General features: G+C 44.6%; 1 protein-coding gene across 4 annotated transcripts in view; it reads left to right on the top strand.

The window, feature by feature from the left end:
* The window catches only part of RSF1 (remodeling and spacing factor 1), a 293,731-nt gene extending 276,913 nt beyond the window's left edge, over positions 1–16,818 (top strand). For all 4 annotated transcript variants that reach the window (XM_029602188.1, XM_029602187.1, XM_029602189.1 and 1 more), the window contains 4 exons: positions 531–735; positions 3,203–3,423; positions 4,495–4,689; positions 11,899–16,818. In XM_029602188.1, coding sequence (XP_029458048.1) covers positions 531–735; positions 3,203–3,423; positions 4,495–4,689; positions 11,899–12,470 — 1,193 coding nt within the window. In that variant the 3' untranslated portion in view covers positions 12,471–16,818. The remainder of the gene's footprint in view (positions 1–530; positions 736–3,202; positions 3,424–4,494; positions 4,690–11,898) is intronic.
* The last annotated feature ends 1,990 nt before the right edge of the window (positions 16,819–18,808 follow it).

Raw genomic sequence — 18,808 nt, 5'->3', positions numbered from 1 at the left:
GTGTCTTTCATGTGACTCATGTGCAATTCACAAAGTATCTTTCTTGAAGTTCACTTCTATTGCAAGTGTTTTATTGTTTCATTACAAGCACTCTATATATTTTGGCAATGTTTGTATGTTGGTATTTATACATGGTATAAATGTATAGCACTGAAGAGAGTTTAGATGTGGTATGAATGAGGAATGATTGACTAGGACAATTGATTAATATATGTCTGCGTGTTTTTGAATAGTTTGGTATTCTTTTGTCATCGCGTAATAAAGCTTGCAATATTAAGCATCTCTCAAATCATTTGAAACGTTAGCGGTGTTACTTACCCTATTTTAGGGTTGAAAGAAGACATTATCCCATTAAGCAGACGCGCATTAGACCATTATGTTTAACACAGTATTATTTCTGGCACTTTCTGTCCCCTGTGTCCTTTTGTTGGTTGATAATTCGCCACTATAAATGATGGTAGAAGTATGTAAGTAGCAACCATTGGATTAAGAAAATAGGGGCGTCTGAAATCTTTTCTCATGCTGTCTAGGTGGTGGCCGAGGCAAAGACATGTCCAACATCACAGGTCACCGGGGGAAAGACATCTCCACCATCTTGGAGGAAGAAAGGAAAGAGAGCAAACGACCTCAGAGAGCTGCCGCCCGCCGCAAGAAACGGAGGCGCCTGAACGACCTGGACAGTGACAGTAACGCAGACGAAGAAGAGAGCGAAGACGAGTTCCGAATCAGTGAAGGGTGCGTGAGCCGTGAAACAGCCCAAGTTTCAGAAATCGCTGCCTCTTAGACGTAGGTTTTGCTGTGTAGGGTACAGGGTGTGACCGATGGCTGCCTCCATTGACTTGCAGGGTAAACAGAGACTTGAAGCCCCCCAGACTTCTTCCATAGATCTGGAAACAAGCTAAGGGCCTCATTTACTAAGCATGGGGGGGGGAGGGAAACCTTACGGGTAAATGTTCAAAGGGAACGCGCGTGCGCCCATAAATGCACATATTGCAATGCGAGCAAAAATACGCCTCATTTTATAAAGTACACGCGTAGCATATAAAATACTGTTGCCACGCATACTTTTCACACACGTATCTTGTGCACTCAGTGGGGGGAGGGAGAGAGAGAACCTCAGTATAGAGTCAGTCTGACACTATATATTAGTGTACCACTCTAGAGGGGCACTTTGAATCGGGGTGAGTTTTTGGAAGGTGGGTTGGGGGGGGGGGGGTGTTATTACAGACACATTCAGAGGTATTCATAGTAAAACTGCCATCAGTAAAGAATTATAGCTCTTATCAGTGATGAAGAGGAGCTAGCACTGCAGTTTACAAATCGACTCGTCTTGTTAGACTTTTCATCACTGATAAGGGCTATAATTCTTTACTGATGTCAGTTTTACTATGAATACCTCTGAATGTGTCTGGAACAATACCCCCTAACCCCACCCACCTCCCGAAAACCCACCCTGATTCAAAGTGCCCCTCTAGAGTGGTTACTTATATAGAGAGTGTCTCCCCCTCTCTCTCTCTCTCTCTCTCTCCTGCGCCACATAAAGAGCAGTAGCAAAGTTGCGCAAGCAACATGCATGTACGCGCGCCCTTCCTGGCTTCTTAAAATTCGCATAGCTCACGTGTGGCCCACATAAGGTGCACATTGTTTTTTCTGTTACACAACTGCTAAGAAAAATGTATATTTTTGTAAACCTTTATGATGGCTCTACCGAATGACGGTATATAAAACTCAACAAATAAATAAATAAATATGTGGCCGTTTTTGCTCGAGCAACGCTTTTAAAATCTACCTCTTAGTAAATCAGGCTCTAAATTTGCTTTGAGAAACCTTAACAGTTATTTCTTAGCCATGCTGCATTTGCAATATAAGGCTTGTCCAGGAATGCATTGTGGCAGAACCAGCAAAGCTTTCATATGAAGTAAATATTTTTCTCCTGTAGCAGACATACTAACAGTTATGACCATGGATAGTAACTCTCAACCAGGTGCTGTTTTGGATACTTCACATGTCCTCAAGTGGAAGTCAAGGTCTGAACACTCAAAATGTGCAGAAATGACCTTCCCCCTCCAAAAGTGCTGTTCTTAGCACTAATCAGATAAATCTTTATCAGTCAAGTAACCAGATATTAAATTAGAGAAAGCATTGCTATAATGGAAGTCCTGCTCAAATGTAGACGATTGCTCCATACTTTTTCAACATTTGAATTTAATTTTAAAAGCAGTTCAGACGAATATATAAACATGTATTTCCAAGCTACATTCCTTGCTACATTCCTTGCTACATTCCTTGTTAATAGAATTATAGAAATGTATGGCCTAACTCACTAATATATTTATAGATGGAGTCAATATTAAAAACTGGCCAGTTAAGTGCTAACCAGCGAAATTACTTATCTGGCTAAGTTACGATGTATATTCAACATTTTTAATATGGTTTTGTAAGGTGTGTATCACATCACAAGGGGACACTTGCTGACAGTGTTTCTGTGTAACCCTCCAGTATAGTATGATGAAAAGACAAGGCAAATCACTTTCTCTGTCTCTCTCTCTCTCTCTCTCTCTCTCTCTCTCTCTCTCTCTATATATATATATTTATTTTTATTTTTTTATGGCAGACTCATTAAAAAACAGTTTTTCCATGTAATTTCCATTTTCAACTGGCATTTGTCTGTTTTTGGAGGCCTTCTGAGATTTCTGTGTAGTACAATGGAGCTGAAATCTTGCTCCAGATCAGCCATGGAAGACATGCAGTAGATCAGTGCATGTCTCCGATAAGCAACCAAGTGGAGAAAAGAAACTCTCACTAAGCTGGAGCACTCGACTCTGGCTGCGTCTTCGTTTGTGACTGCTGCACACAGAAACACCTTTGTCATGCTATACTACAGTTTCAGTGTGCTAGTAACATTGAAATGCAAATCAGAAAATTTAGGAATATTCCCTTTTGTTTATAATTTATTTATTTATTATTTATTTATTTTTGGTAATGCTGAATGCTTACATTAGATCCTAATAAGGCATCGCTGCACACCTACATAAAATAGTTGAGGTAGCTAATATATGTGATGTGTGTGTATTTATGTATGTACACATACTCACGGATGGGTATGGTTAGGTACAGTGGAATCTAGACATAGCTTGCGATAAAGGGATCCTCTTGTACATGCAGTGATATTGTGTCTGCTGGGAAATTTTGCTCCCATTAGATCTCAAGATGAGTTTGTGGTGACCGACGACAACCTGGATGAAAGCGAGGACCTGCAGTCCAATGATGACAGCGATGCCGACTTTGGCACTCGCAGACCCCGTCGGCATTATGCCAGACCCATGAGACAGAGCAGGCGCTTGCGAAGGAGGACGGTCAGGAGGAGGTACTCTGATGATGATGAAGAGGAGGACGACTCCGATGACACAAACGAGGGATCTGGTGAGGGCGGCAAGTGTTAGTGCACCCTGCTAACGTCCCCACATGTAACATGCAAGTAACAGGGCATGGGCTGCAATGCTCCTTCCTGGTTGTGAGTGCTCAAGGGCTTGCTCCTTTGAGGTCTGCAATGTGTGGCTACGATGTATAATCTACAAATAACTTGGAAAATCCAACGCAATCTTCTAGGAAACAGAGAGAAAGTGTTCTTTCTCTCTGTTTCCACCCCCCCGAAAAAGGAGCTTGATCCCAAGGTGAGATAGTGACTTCAGCTCATCTCCTGCCCCTAGCCAAAGGAAGGACAAACTTCTATCTTATTGTTCCATTGCTACTGCTGCTGACAAGAAGGATTTCCACCCTGATCCTTTAATACAGATTTGGAAATTAGGAAATTACACTTAATAATTAAAGGGCTGAGATTCCAAAAAAAAAAAGCTGAACATCTAAATTTAAGCATCGGTTAGGTGCCTAGGTTTGATGCCTATTTTTAGCTGAACTTGGGAGCCTAAGTTTCCAGCTGAAAATTCACATAAATTTAGGAGCCTGTAACTTAGGGTCCTAAATTTAGGGCTGCTATTCATTTGCTTAGATTTAGGCTCCTAAGTTAGATGCCTAGTTCAGAAAATTGGTGTTAAGTTCCTAACTTTGTTTCCACACTGTAAATATGCCCCTATAGCTCCCCGCTTTATAGGCTTTTAAATTTGGGAGCCTAAATGTAGGCACTCATCCCGAGTAAATTGTAAAAAGGGCCATTTTAGGGGCCTTACTCCAAAAGTTAAGAGCCTAAACTTTGGAAAATTGCTCCCTAATTGTCCAATCAAGTGTTCATTTGCCCTGGCTGGGCAATATGTTCTAATTCTCCCCTAAAATCAACTTTTTTTTTTTTTTTTTAAGTGAACATCAGATTTAGGACTATACGGAAGTATGCACTCAGTGGAGCCCTTCTGATTAGTCAGCAAAGACTTTGCAGCCCTAATAAATGTGACCGGACACTGGGATGACAAGCTTGGGGGCTGCTGTGCCACAGTACATGTGTAAGTGATCAGATGGCGAATCTCTTTCCCTTCTGTACAGAGAGTGACCCTTCTAGTGATTTCAGCAATGACTACCTAGAAACCAGGCGGAGGAGATCCCGGAGGAACCAGAAGCGCCAAGTCAACTACAGGGAGGATTCGGAGAGCGATGGCTCGCAGAAAAGTGTCCACATCGGAAGAGGCAAAGAGATGAGACGTGTGCGCAAGCGGAGGCTGTCCAGCTCAGACAGTAATGGTAAAGTACACATCACCTTTCTGGGGCTGCTGGGAAAGAGGTATGATTGCTCCAAATGTGCTTGTACCAGAGTCCTCTCTCTTACATATGCCAAAAACGTTTCATTTGAAAAATTGTAATCACCTTAGGCCTCTTGGTGCACAAGTGAAGAATTCTCCATTCCCTGTACGTACCCGGATCAGTCCAGACCATGGGTTGAACCTTCTGTCCAGCAGATGGAGACAGACCAAAACTGAAAGGGGATCCTATATCAGGACAGAGCCTACCTGCAGCCCCTCAGTATTTGTCTGTCTCCAGCAGATGCGACAGCTCCCCATTTCCTTTTATCTAGTCCCCTCTGGGACTCCCTTTCTGTTTTAACTATATCGGATCAAGCAAGTATTTGTTATTCTGTACTTAAAAAAAAAAAAAAAAAAGGTCAGTGAAAACTTTTTTTGGGCTCTGTGGATTTCTGTCAGGAGACAGGTTACTGTCTCCTCGCTCTTGTGGGGGCCTAGGGGGGCTTTTGCCCCTTGTGGTTCCATAGCCTAGGTCCCCTATTCCCGGTGTTCCTTGGCTGTGGGGTGAAATTTGTGGTGCCAGTCACTTCCCCAGTACAGCTTCCTCTCTCTCTAATCTCCTGAGTACTTTGTTCATTTGTGCTGCAGGCAGGGACGCTTATTCCCCTGCCTACCCGATTTAAAAAAAAAAAAGATTTAATTGGGGAGTTTTCTAAGAATTACCTTGGGTGCATTTTTGGCAGCTTCTGAGAGAGGAAGGAGCGTGCAGCGTTCAGTCGCCTGCTTCCGCTCCTACAGCCCAGTCTGATCAGCTGATTTTCTCTGCTCCTGCACAGAGCCATGCCGCGATCCCCACTCTGTCTTGCCTGCGGGGAGTCTTCCATCCGGCTTTCCCAACAGGGGCTTTGTTCGCGCTGCATTCCCGGAGATGAGGGTTCCTCCACGGCAGCAGTCTCTCCAGCTCCCTGGGCCAAGCCTCAGAAGCACATGGCCGGGCCGTTCCCAGGTCGGCAGACCGCGGGAACGGCGGCCATCTTGGGATTTTCAGAGACTGCGTTTTCAGGCCGGCAGGACTCACAGGACCTGGATTTTTTCAATCCTCCCCCTGATTTGAGCCCCGCTCATTCCCCTGAGGCAGTTTTTGACAGCCCCCCCCCCCCCCCCGAGGTTCCCGACCTCGTTTTTCATCAGAATTTGTGCTTTTGATGCACAAATCCTATTTGGCCAGCCTACAGGAGGAGGCAGATTCTCCCCCTGGGCCCCCTCCTCCAAAAAATCCTCGGGTTGTGGCACTCCCAGCTCCTGTGGTTCTTGCTTCACAGGGGTCTATTCGAGTGCGGATGGTCCCGGGGGTTTCCCCCTCCCCCGACCCTCCTGATCCTTTAGTGACCCCAGCCCAAGATCCAGATCAAGATGTCGAGCCTCCCCCTCCTCTGGAGGAGGATGACCCCAGGCAGGAAGAATTGGAGCCCCTTCTTCTTTTTGTCTCCCAGGAATTGGGGATAGAGTGCTCCACTGTGGATGAATTTTCTGCCGCAATGCCGGCTTGCGCAGACCCGGTCATGGCGGGACTCAGGGCCCTTCCATGCACATTCCCTTATCATCCAATGCATCGGCTGATGCTTCTCCGAGAGTGAGAGGCTCCAGAATCAGGGCTCCATGTTGGCAGGGCTATGGAAAAGCTCTATCCACTCCCGGAAGAGTGTTTGGATATGCTGAAAATTTCTAGGGTGGATTCCTCTGTGACTGCTGTCACCAAGCACACCACCATCCCGGTGGTGGGGGCTACGGCCCTACGGGACGTCCAGGACTGCAAGTTGGAATTTCATCTCAAGCGCATCTTCGAGGTGTTGGCCTTGGGTGTTCGGGCATCTATCTGCAGCAGTCTCATGCAGCGGGCAAGCCTCAGGTGGGTTCAACAATTGCTCAGCATCTAGGACCTCCCGTCTGCAGAGGCAGAGCAGGCTGAAAGATTGGAAGAGGCTATAGCGTATGGGGCTGACGCCCTTTACGACTTGTTCCGGGTCCAGGCAAAGGCGATGGCTTCCGCGGTTGCGGCCGGGCGGCTGATTCGTCTTCCAAGGCACAACTCGGCACACTCCCCTTCAAAATAAGTTACTTTTTGGTGAGGACCTGGACCAGCTTATCAAATCCTTGGGTGAGAACAAGGTCCACAAACTTCCTGAGGATCGCCCGAAACAGGCAAGAACCTTCTTCCCCATTCACACCCGCTTCCGGGGTCAGCGGAGATATAGTCCTAGGACACAGGGCACCTCTTCTAAGGGAAATTTTTCTAGGTCTCAGTTCTGGTCTCAGTCCTTCGCGGGCGCTGTGCCTTCCGGGATGGTAACCCTCAGTGTCCCGCAGCCAAGCCCACCTCTCAATGAGATTCGGCTGGTCCATTCCTCCGTTCCAAACTTAGGTGGTCGTCTATCCCTGTTCTTGGAGGAATGGGCCAAAATCATGTCGGATCAGTGGGTTCTCGAGTTAATCGAAAGGCTACGCATTAGAATTTGCTCGGGACCTGCTGGATCTGTACCTAGTCTCCCTATGCGGCCCTCAGAAGCGGGCTGCTGTCTGTCAGACTCTTGCCTGACTCCAGGGGCTGGGGGCTATAGTCCCGGTCCCCGTGCAGGAGCAGGGCACCGGCCAGTATTCTATTTACTTCGTGTTTCCAAAAAAGGACGACTCCTTTCAACCCATCCTGGACCTCAAGAGAGTTGACAGGGCCCACAGAGTACCCCATTTCCGGATGGAAACTCTGAGGGCTGTTATAGCGGCTGTTCATCCTGGAAAGTTTCTGGCCTCTCTTGATCTGACGGAGGCCTATCTCCACATTCCAATCCGGGCCGAACATCAGCGGTATCTCCGATTCCACATCTTGGGACAACATTATCAGTTCCGGGCTCTCCCCTTCGGTCTCGCCACGGCACCACGCACATTTTCCAAGGTCATGGTGGTGGTGGCAGCCGCTCTCCGGCGGGAGGGCATCCTAGTCCACCCGTATCTGGACGATTGGCTAGTGCGGGCCAAGTCGGAGACCTCATGCAGGTTGGCAGTGGACCGCGTCCTTGCGCTCCTTTCGTCTCTGGGATGGATAGTCAATTTTGCCAAGAGCCATCTCCGGCCTTCCCAGGTTTTGGAATTCCTCGGAGCTCGGTTCAATACCCGACTCGGCAAGGTGTTCCTGCCGGACTCCCGGGCATTCAAGTTGATGGATCAAGTCCGAAGCTTCCTTTCTATGCCTCTCCCCACAGCGTGGGACTACCTGCAGGTCCTGGGGACCATGGCTTCCACGATCGACTTGGTTCCCTGGGCACTTGCGCATATGCGACCTTTACAGAAAGCTTTGCTATCCCACTGGAAGCCGGTGTCGGAACAGTTTCAGGCGCAGCTCTCTTTCTCCGACTCTACCATCAGCGACATTCAGTGGTGGCTCTCGCTTCGACACCTTCTGAAAGGATGATCTCTTCAGACTCCGCAGTGGATTGTGGTGACGACGGATGCCAGCCTCTCCGGTTGGGGAGCAGTCTGCCAGTTGCAGGCCATGCAGGGATATTGGTCCCCTACCCAATCCCACTGGCACATCAATCACCTAGAGATGCGGGTGGTTCGTCTGGCCCTCCAAGCTTTTCTCCCCCTCCTTCGCCGCAGAGCAGTTCGGGTACTCTCAGACAACTCTACCACGGTGGCGTACGTCAATCGCCAAGGGGGCACCAGGAGTCGCCTGGTGGCCCTCAGAGCCAGCCAACTCTTCATGTGGGTGGAGCGCCATCTGCAGTGTCTAGCGGCATCATACATTGCGGGCAAGGAGAATGTTCAGGCAGATTTTCTGACTCATCAGCGGCTCCATCCAGGCGAGTGAGAGTTGTCCAACGAAGCAATGGAGCTGATTGTCCACCGGTGGGCTCCTCCTCATCTGCACCGGATGTCCACCCTGGACAGTGCCAAAGCCCCCAGGTTCTTTAGCCGCTAGAGGGAGCATTGTTCAGAAGGCATAGATGCGCTAGTCCTTCCCTGGCCCCGCAACGTCCTTCTGTATGTGTTCCCTCCTCGGCCTCTGGTGGGCAAGGTGCTCAGGCGGATAGAACTACACAAGGGTCCGGTCATCCTCATGGCTCCCGAGTGGCCTCGCAGACCATGGTTCGTGGACCTAGTAAACCTGTCGTTGGACGGTTCCCTTCGTCTCTGTCATCTTCAGTACTTGCTTCGGCAGGGTCCCGTATTTTTTGACCAGGCGGATCACTTCTGTCTAGCGGTCTGGCTTTTTTGAACGGCAGCGATTGAGAAAGAAGGGATATAGGGAGGACGTTATCTCCACTATTCTGCGGGCTCGCAAGACTTCTACCTCCCTCGCCTATGTCTGGGTTTGGAAGGTTTTCGAACTTGTTTGCGTAGAATCGGGTATCTCAGCGCATTCGGCACTAGTTTCGCTGGTTCTTTCCTTTCTACAGCACGGTCTCTCCAAGGGACTCTCGTTTGGTTCGCTGCCGGTGCAGGTCTCGGCCCTAGGCTCTCTTTTGGGCAGTCTTGACGGTCATGCGGTTGCTTCTCATCCGGATGTTGTCTGTTTCCTTAAGGGAGTCAAACATTTGAAGCCGCCGCTTCGGGCCACTTGTCCTTCGTGGAGCCTTAATTTAGTCTTCCGGGCTCTCTGTGTAGCTCCCTTCGAGCCTCTCCATCGCTCTACTCTCAAGGATTTAACGTTCAATGCGGTGTTCTTAGTTTCTATTTGCTCCGCCAGATGGGTGTCTGAGATTCAAGAGTTGTTGTGCCGGGAACCCTTCCTCCATTTCTCGGACTCGGGGGTTTCTCTAAAGACGGTCCCATCCTTCTTGCCAAAGGGTGTTTCGGCTTTTCATGTCAGTCAGTCGGTGGAGCTCCCCGCGTTCTCCTCGGCGGACCTTGCCAGTCCGATTCGCATGATCTCCACCATCTCGATGTGAAACGTGTTCTCTTGCGGTATCTTCAGGTAACTAATGACTTCCGACTCTCGGATCATCTTTTTGTCTTATGGAGTGGACCCAACAAGGGCAAAGCAGGCCTCTAAGACTACGATATCTCATTGGTTGAAGGAGACGATCGCGTCGGCCTATATCAGTCAGGGACATGCAGTCCTGGAGGGTTTAAAGGCTCATTCCTTGCGGTCTCAAGCTACTTCTTGGGCGGAGAGTCAGTCGGTCTCTCCGCAAGAGATATGCAGGGCAGCTACGTGGAAGTCTCTGCATACTTTTGCTCGGCATTAACACCTTGATGTTCAGGCGCCAGTTTTTGGTTCCTTTGGGCGGCAGGTGCTTCGAGCGGGACTGTCTCGGTCCCACCCTGTTTAGGGAAGCTCTGGTACATCCCATGGTCTGGACTGATCCAGGTACGTACAGGGAAAGGAAAATTAGTTCTTACCTGTTAATTTTCATTCCTGTAGTATACCACGGATCAGTCCAGACGCCCTTCCCTATTCTTCCTTCTGTCCGCTCGAAGTTTATGCCTTATCTTCTGCAGGTTTCCGAAAACTTTAACTCTGGTTATATTTAGAGGCACCGGAAGCATCTATATGATGACTATGGACATTTATGCAAGGGCATCCTTTTACAGAGTCCATTCATTGTTTTTCCATTTGGTCCAATTTTTGGAGTTCTTCGTGTTTACTCGAGTTCTCTTGTTACTTGCTTGATCTCTTCCTGTTTTCTGCTTTGACAATGGTTATACTGAGAGGCAGCAGGCTAGGCTCTGCCCTGAAAGGATACCCTTTCAGTTTTGGTCTGTCTCCATCTGCTGGACAGGAGGCTCAACCCATGGTCTACTGATCCGTGGTACTACAGGAACGAAAATTAACAGGTAAGAACACATTTTCCTTAATGATGTTAACTTAATTCATTTCCTATACAGTGTAGTACATTTTCATCCTTGTACCTAGCCTTGTAGTGTCAATACCCTGCCTTCCCAAACACAGTAACAAAACAAATTATATTAGCAAATAAAAAAAAAAAGCATTGTCTCCTTTATCATTTTGTATATGTTTTACTGTAATTCACCTAGTATGGCTTGTCTGAATTAGGTAGAATTTAAGAATTGTTAAATGAATACATTAATTTTATTTTGTTCCTGAAGAGATATTTGAAATGTTTGAAAGCCCCCTCCTGTCATCATGATCAGATACATGTTGCCTTGACCCTCATCAGAAATCCATTTATTCCTCCCATATTAAGGATGAACACAGCAGAAACAGCTGCAAAGTGAAGTCAAGGAAAATAAGACAGCCTCCTTAACCTCTTAAAAGCAGTAGCAGTACTGATTCCCCAGCTCGCCTCCCAGGATTTCATTTGTCCGGACATGTTTTGTTGTTAGTTGTGCATCTGTTAGTGGAGAAGACTGTTCTTCTCCCCCTAAGATCGCTGATTGCCCTGTACAGCATCATACTGACTTTTTTCCATAAAAGAAGGCAAGGCTTGAAGTAATGCATGCAAGGAATTGGATGGTTCACTGACTTGAGATAGGGCTACAGAACCGCGGAACTTAAATGCCAGTTCAAAATCCTAACCCATTCGCTGTAGTGTTTACTTATGACTGCATTTTAATGGCCTGTGTAAATTTATTTTGGGGGGGTTTTTTGTGCAAAAGTTCACAATTTCCAGTGCCCAAGTGCTCAATTCAGTTATTAAACTTGTCAATAGAGTGCAAATTTCCCAGTATCATATTTTTGCATAAAACGAGACAAACCTGGTATTTTGCACTGCGGTATTTGCAGACAGGAGCAATGGGACCCTATCCCCGCTGCTCCCATCACTAGCTCTCGGTTTGTCTTTGGAGCAGTGGGTTTGGACTCCTGCAGCTTTAATCAGGAAAGGGTTGGGAAGGGGAAGGAGTCTGCAGTCTCAGTTTAGAAGTTAAGGATTGAATAGGCATGGAAATAGGTGCAGTCCCCTTCCAAAGTTAGATTCAGCCTTGATTGTGGGGGGAAGCTTTCTCGGACACCACCTATGCTGTGCCTGTTTTAGCTTAAATAAAACTGGAGGATTGCAATTATCTTTAAATGTCAATTTGTCGCCTTCCATGAATGCTATCTTTACTTAAGCCAGGAGAAAGCCAGGTGTTGAGAGTTCTGTTTCTTTTGTTTTGGGGGGGGGGGGTTTCGACTGATGTCATCCTGCTGAATGGTGAGCTCTTTACTGTCGGATTGGCTAATGTGTTTGAGGTTTGCTATTTGTTTCAGGGAGCTTCTTCAGGGATTCTGAAGATGATGACAAACCAAGGAAAGGGAGAAGACTTTCGCTTCGAAAACGCGTCAGGAGCTCAGATGATGAATTCTCAGAAGAGGAAGAGCGACCTGTCCGAAAGCGACTGAATCGAATTGAGACAGATGAGGAGGAGGAGGAGGAGGAGGAAAAGGTGAAAGGTAAAGAAGAATACCCAGAAAATCCTGCTTCTGTAGATAAGCCCTCTGCTCCGCTTAATCAGCTCGAAAGCACCAAGAAGGCCTGCTACCCAATGGAGAGCGACGATGAGGATGACTTTGATCGTGTGGGGAAAGTAGAAAGCCCTTTGGACTACAGCTTGGTGGACTTACCTTCCACCAATGGACAGAGCCCTGGAAAAACTCTTGAGACCTTGATTGGCAAAACAAACGAGAAGACTCAAGCCCCTAAGGACAGCACAGTCAACACTAGCCTGGCACCCAATGGGACAGGTAGTGGTCAGGAGGCCATAGGGCCAGAGGAAGACGAGGATGAACTTTTAAGAGTAACTGACCTTGTGGATTATGTCTGTAACAGTGAACAGTTATAAGACTTCCCTCCTTTTTGTGCTAATTTATTCCATAGTAGCTCTCATACCAGCGGGCCAGTTATTACAAGCTGTTTTATTCCTGGAAATCTCTCCACTACGTTATCACTTCTTTTTTGGTTGTGTTTTTTTTTTTTTTTTAACGAGGCGAATCTTTCACCACTCCTGCAGTTTTTTTCTGTGAAGTGACCAGTTCTGAACTTTGAAGATACATAATTGCTGTAAAATTCCCTTTGATGTATTTTTTTTCATCTCTGAAAGTCAACGGTCCGAGGTAATTTCACTCACAAAAACTTTACACCATTAACAAAGCATTTGTAGAGTTCCGACTTTACATTTACTGGACTTAGAAATGTATGAGAATAGCCAAGATAAACATTGCATTCCGAATCCAGCAGGACCCAGAAATTTGACTGTGGAAAGAAAGAACAGGAAAGGGACAGGAAACCCTTGTACTTTTAGCTTTTTCATATGAAGATTATATATTTAAATATTCTTTACTTAGGTTACGATTAACAGGCAGTTACAAATAATAAAAACCCCCATCTACTTTACTGTTGCGTTTTGTGAAATTTAGGTAATCAGCTTTGTGCAAGTGCTTTCTTTAATGCTGGTGATGACCATTTAGGACATAAAAAGGCCATTGAGTAAGACTATCCAAATTGTCTTTCAGTATCCATTGTACTTTTATGGAGATTCGTGAAATATCATTGCATTTGGGCACTGGAAGGCAAAATTGATTGCTAGGTTATACAGATGCAGAGCCTTTTTGCATGCCGCCAGCTCAGATGAATAGGGTTATCAGCATCTGCTGGCCTGTTTGAAGTGACTTGGGAAGTCACAGTTCGAGACGGGTGTGCACATCAAAATAGCCACCATAATTGGCAAACTTTTTAAGGTGTTCCCTAAAGATTGAATTGGCTTGGGAGCTGACCCTCCCCTCCAACATAGGTTTTGAGGGGGGAGCAGCAGGGAGAAACAGAGGACTTTGGCCTCTCGAACTATCAAGCATGTTTTTCACCAGCATTAAATTCTCTAGACTGGGTTTTTGTTTTTGTTTTTTTTAAAGAAAGGTAAAAACAAATCAAAACTTGTACTCTGAAAATTATAATATGCAAACAAGGAAATTATACAAAGCAGTTTTGTATGACTAGTAATCAGGAAGCCCTTGATAATCTAAAACATCTGGCATGAGTGTGATGCCACGCCAAACCTTGCATGGAGAGTACTTTGCCACTGGATAGGGACGTGTACAGACAGCATAACTGTAAAGTAGCCAGCCAGATGTAAACATCTGGAAGAGTATTTTTGAAAGGAATGCATTTGTACATACATACATGCATGCATAAACGCATACCACATGTAAGCATATGATTACAGCTCATTGGGTGACAGTGGGGATTATTTTTTTTTTCTTGTCTTTAACTTTGACTGGTCCATTCGTACCCTTAGTACTTACTTCAAATTGAAGTCAACTGGTGGAGCAGTTCGTCTTTGTTTTGTGGGATTTTTTTTTTGTTTTGATTTTACTCATCTGTCTCGGATGTATTGGCAGGTTTTGAATGTAGAGTAGGCCTCTGGCCATTAAATTTTTCTTCAGAGCGATTTCAGTAGCTGTCAGCCGATCAAGCCGACTTCAAAAAAAGGAACACTTACCCGACCCGGCCATCGCATCTTTTTATGGGAAGGCATGCGAGGATGCACGCTGCAGTCTGTTGAAATTGTTTGTAAAATAAAATATCAAGCATATGATGGACACTAAGCTTTGAATTCATTTAATGCAAAGTTTTGTTTTTATCGTGCTTTTAAAACATGTAAGAAACCAGTGGTAGAATTTACAAATATAGTGCACACAACTAGAAATCCAATTTGTTTTTCCCTTCCCTGCTCTGCTCCCTTAGGTTTTTAAGATCAGCCGGAGCTTACAGCACCATGAGCCTTTACTCTTTCCTGGCCAAGGCTTTCCCCCGTTTCGAACCCTCACCTTCTATTCCTCAGCCATCACAGCGACAATCCTCAGCCAGGGAGCACAGACTGTGGCTCCTCCTGGAACTCTCAACGCACATTTACCACTAGGTGTTGCCATCATGTGAAGTACTGAGACACACTCTCTCTCTCACTCAGGGGCTGTGAATGCTGTCTCTGCAGAATCCCCTGACCCAGCTGGCCCGGGGAGCAAAAGGCTAGTTTGGGAGTCAAACCTGGTTCTCTCGCATGCCATGCACAGTATTGCCATTGGGTCAACCCTCACCCCCCTCCCCAGTTGTATTTGCTTTTACATCTTTAATGATTTAACATCTCATCAGAGGGGAAAAACTCTATGGTGTATATTATATTTGTAGCCAAACGCCTCTGTTTTTTAAAAGATTGTGATAGTACATTGGACCTGTACAGTGTACCTTAATAGTAAATCTAGATTTTAAAAAAAAACCTACTCTTATGCCTTTGATATTTGTGTTTTCTTCACTCCTGTTTACCCAGTTATCATTTTATGTGAATTGTGGTTCCTGTTTTCATGTGCCTGTTGAGGCCCGACTCCTGCCTTTATGCATCTTGAGTTGCTTTCTAAGCTTGGGCATTAGCAGGCTATAAGTCCCTTCCCTTTCAGAATTACAACCAGTAGGGATACTGCATAACCACCTAGGCTGTGGTAAGCAAGCATGAAACTTTTCCTAAAAAAAAGAATTTAATTTCTTAAAAGTTAGCTGGAATACAATCAAATATAGTCTTTTGAAGATGTAATTTCCCATTGGTGGGGAAAAAAAAAGGCTTTACTGACTGCAAGTTGTCTGGGTTGTATCTGGAGCGACTGACTTTTAGAAGGTGTGGGTAGAATTTTAAAGCACTTTTCTTTACTTAGGTGATGGGTAAATATGGGGGAATGTACAGTTTTTACAGGTAAACTCATTGCTTTTGGTTTCCTCTGTGTTGCAACAATTACAATGTGCCGCACCTATAACTTGCTGGCAACACAACAAAACTAATCTAGATGTGATATTTCTAATTTATTACTGTACTGCTGTTTCTTCTGATTAGTGCTGTAAATATATCTGTAAATGCCAGGACTTGCACCTATGGAAGTGGTTAATCTGAGACCCGAGAAGGCTTCCCTGCTACTGTGGAATCTGCACATGAATCTGACTGTCTGTGAATACTTCCTTTAGTTTACAAACAAGCAGTGTAGAAAAAAGAATCCAAACTAAAGTCCTTTTCATAAAGAACTTAGTTTTGTGTACATGAATAATGTTAAAAAAAAAAAATGTTTATAACTTAGAATGAGTTTGATGCTGTGGATATTTACTTCTGCTATAATCTGTCATAGATGCGGAATGGCATTTTGAAGCCAGCCTGGAATTCTAGCTGCCTCTGTTCCTATGCCCATATTTCATGTCCTAAAAAGCACCATTTGTTTCCAGTTAATTATAGCTTGGCATTAGGTGGTACAGGAATGTAATGTATAGATCAGTGGTATGCAGCTCTGGACCTCGACAACCTCAAGCAGGCCTGGTTTTCAAGGTATCCACAAGGAATTTGCATGAGATATATTTGCATATAAGGGAGGAAGTGCATGCAGATATAACTCATGCATATTCATTGTGGATATCCCAAAAAGCAATCTGTTTGTGGCACTCTGAGACTGGAGTTGCCTATATCTGGTATATGCATCTTTTATATTTTCTTTTTGCCTTAATTAGTTATTTATATTCTTGACATAAATATAATATATATAGAGAGATATATTTTAAGAACTCTAATGCAGTTTAGTGTTTGAGGCTACACAAAATACATAAACCGTCGAGATGGAAGCAGAAGGTAAAACAGCCGGTATGTGTCATATATGCAGATGCCCTGCCCCCTGTTATTTAGGGACTAGTGTATGACAGCATTCACAGTAATAAAATTATACACACATGCCTTCAGCAGTTATATGTCTACATATAACTGTCAATTCCTCTCATACCAGAGCACAAATGACATGGGATGACATGAATGGCCGTCATAGAAGGTTACCATGCTGTGCTGACTGACTTGTAGTATTAATACATGTATGTTGTTGTAATGATAAGTCAAACATCTGTAATTGTATATATTTTTATTGTATACTATGCAGATAAAAAGTAACTAATCTCATGAATGTCTTGAGATTGTCTTTTAAAGCCTGATGCTGGACAAGAGTAAACCTCTGCATCAGGGGTTCTGCTCTGCTTCAAGACAGCCATCATTTATGTACTGTAACTCACTTCTACTCGGAGTTCCCAACTGTCTTCTAAAAAAAAAAAACTACAACTATTACAAAATGCTGCAGCTAGACTCTTAACTGGTTCAAGGAAATTCGATCACATATCACATTCACTGATAGCTCTTCATTAGCTACCTGTACAAGCCCCCGCATCAACTACAAATTCCTAACATTAAAACACTCCATCATCCATTCTAACAACTCTGATTTGGTTGATGTAGCGCTGCAATCATACAGGCCACAGAGATCATTAAGATCTCAAAACAAAGGACTACTGGCTGTGCCATCATTACAGAATACGCATCTAACAAAAATAAGAGCCCTTATGTTCTCCATAGCAGGCCCAGAGTATCTAAGACTGACCCCAGAAACAAAGAAATTCAGATGTGACCTAAAAACATGGTTATTTCAAATGCCTATAGCCTAACTTAAAATCCCCTGAACACAGAGCATGCACCGTCAAGGACAATGTCATTAAGAAGCTATCCTCTGATCTAAATACCTTGTCCCAAGTACATGTCAATCTTTAATGTGTATGTTGTTTGACCTCATTAAAATCAATATAATTGTTGATGTATAGTATGTACGTCATGTTGTAAACCGTTGTGATTTTTATTTGGATCAATGGTATATAAAATGGCTAAATAAATAATGAAAAACTGACCTTTAACCTAGCAAGTCAAGCCGCAATAAAGAAGGTGCAGTACAAGCCCCTGATGCAGAAGATCGAAACATGGGCATATTTCAGCTTCTAAAGGGAAGTACTATTTTTCATTCTTAATGAGCATTCTAAATTAGGGACGTGAATCGTTTTTCTAACGAATTGAAATATCGTATGATATTTCTAAATTCGTTAATATATCTGGTAAAAAAAGAAATGATCACTTTCTCCCCCCGAATTTTCGTAAAAATTGTTTTTCTGGTTAGCGCACACTAATAAAAAAACGTTTATTTTTGTTGTTTTTTGTTACTTTTTGCTATTTTTGTTAGTATGCGCTAACATGAGTTAGCGCGCGCTAACCCGAAAAACGATTTTTCACTAAAAAAAAAAAAAAAAAAAAATGGGGATCCACGGGAAAACGAGAGTTTTCCGCGGCCAGGCGATCCCGAAAGTGGGAACAATCGGGCACCCGATTCACATCCCTATTCTAAATGGAAGCCGGAGGGCTTTTTTGCAATTAAACATTTTGAATAAATAACAGCATGGACATTCATGATAAATTATTACCTGGTTTCTTTAAATGGAAGCCTCAAACGAATCCTCAACATGGGTGTTATGAAGCTCCTTATTAATACCTCATGTATGATTTGCTCGTTTGAAGAAATATAAGGTACAATGAAAGATTTTTGTTGGCTTAATTGACCTATAATAATAATAATATACACACATTAGTGCTACGAGTCAGTCAGCATAGTGTGTTAACCTTCTATGATGGCCATTCGTTTCATTTGTGCTCAGATGTGAGAGGAATACTGGCATGGGGGCACGTTCCGACTCATCGGTTCATTTTTGTTATGTATAACTGTGCCACCACACATAGGGACTGATGTAATAAACAGCGCTAAAGCTGCCGTGGGTTTTTGTGCATACTTGCATGGGGTTTTGCATGCGTTTTTCCCACGCTAGCCTCACACGGCTATGTAATAAAGTGTTCAGTGTGGGAAAAACACATGCACAAACCCACTTTAAAACACGCAGCTGGTTTAGCGTGAGTGCAGGCCAATGAGGCAATTAACTATTCGCAGGCTATGCAGGGAGTCACCCATCGGTTAGTGTGGGTGTTTGAACAGGGGTTGTTTAGTGCCTGGGTCAGGGCAGGAGTTGAGTGAAAGCGCGCGTCTGGAGACGGGTTACTCTGGGGTAATCATGTGCTACCTTCACTTTTTCTGGATGTCTGGAACATTTTTGTGGGTCAGCTATAGCAATCCCTGCTGCATTCCAACGCCTGCTGACATCCGCCAGTATAGCTGCCACACGCAGTAGGAGATGGAACATGAAGGGGTTAAGTCATTACTCTTATCCACCTTCAGTCCCACTCCCAGACCACTGACCTCTCCACTGTTTTATAAAAAGGGAAGGCTTTTACTCCGAGAATCACTC

Source organism: Rhinatrema bivittatum, chromosome 5, assembly GCF_901001135.1.
Source record: "Rhinatrema bivittatum chromosome 5, aRhiBiv1.1, whole genome shotgun sequence".
Lineage (NCBI taxonomy): Eukaryota > Metazoa > Chordata > Amphibia > Gymnophiona > Rhinatrematidae > Rhinatrema > Rhinatrema bivittatum.
Note: the sequence above shows the minus strand (reverse complement) of the source record. Positions and strands in the feature narration are given on the sequence as shown.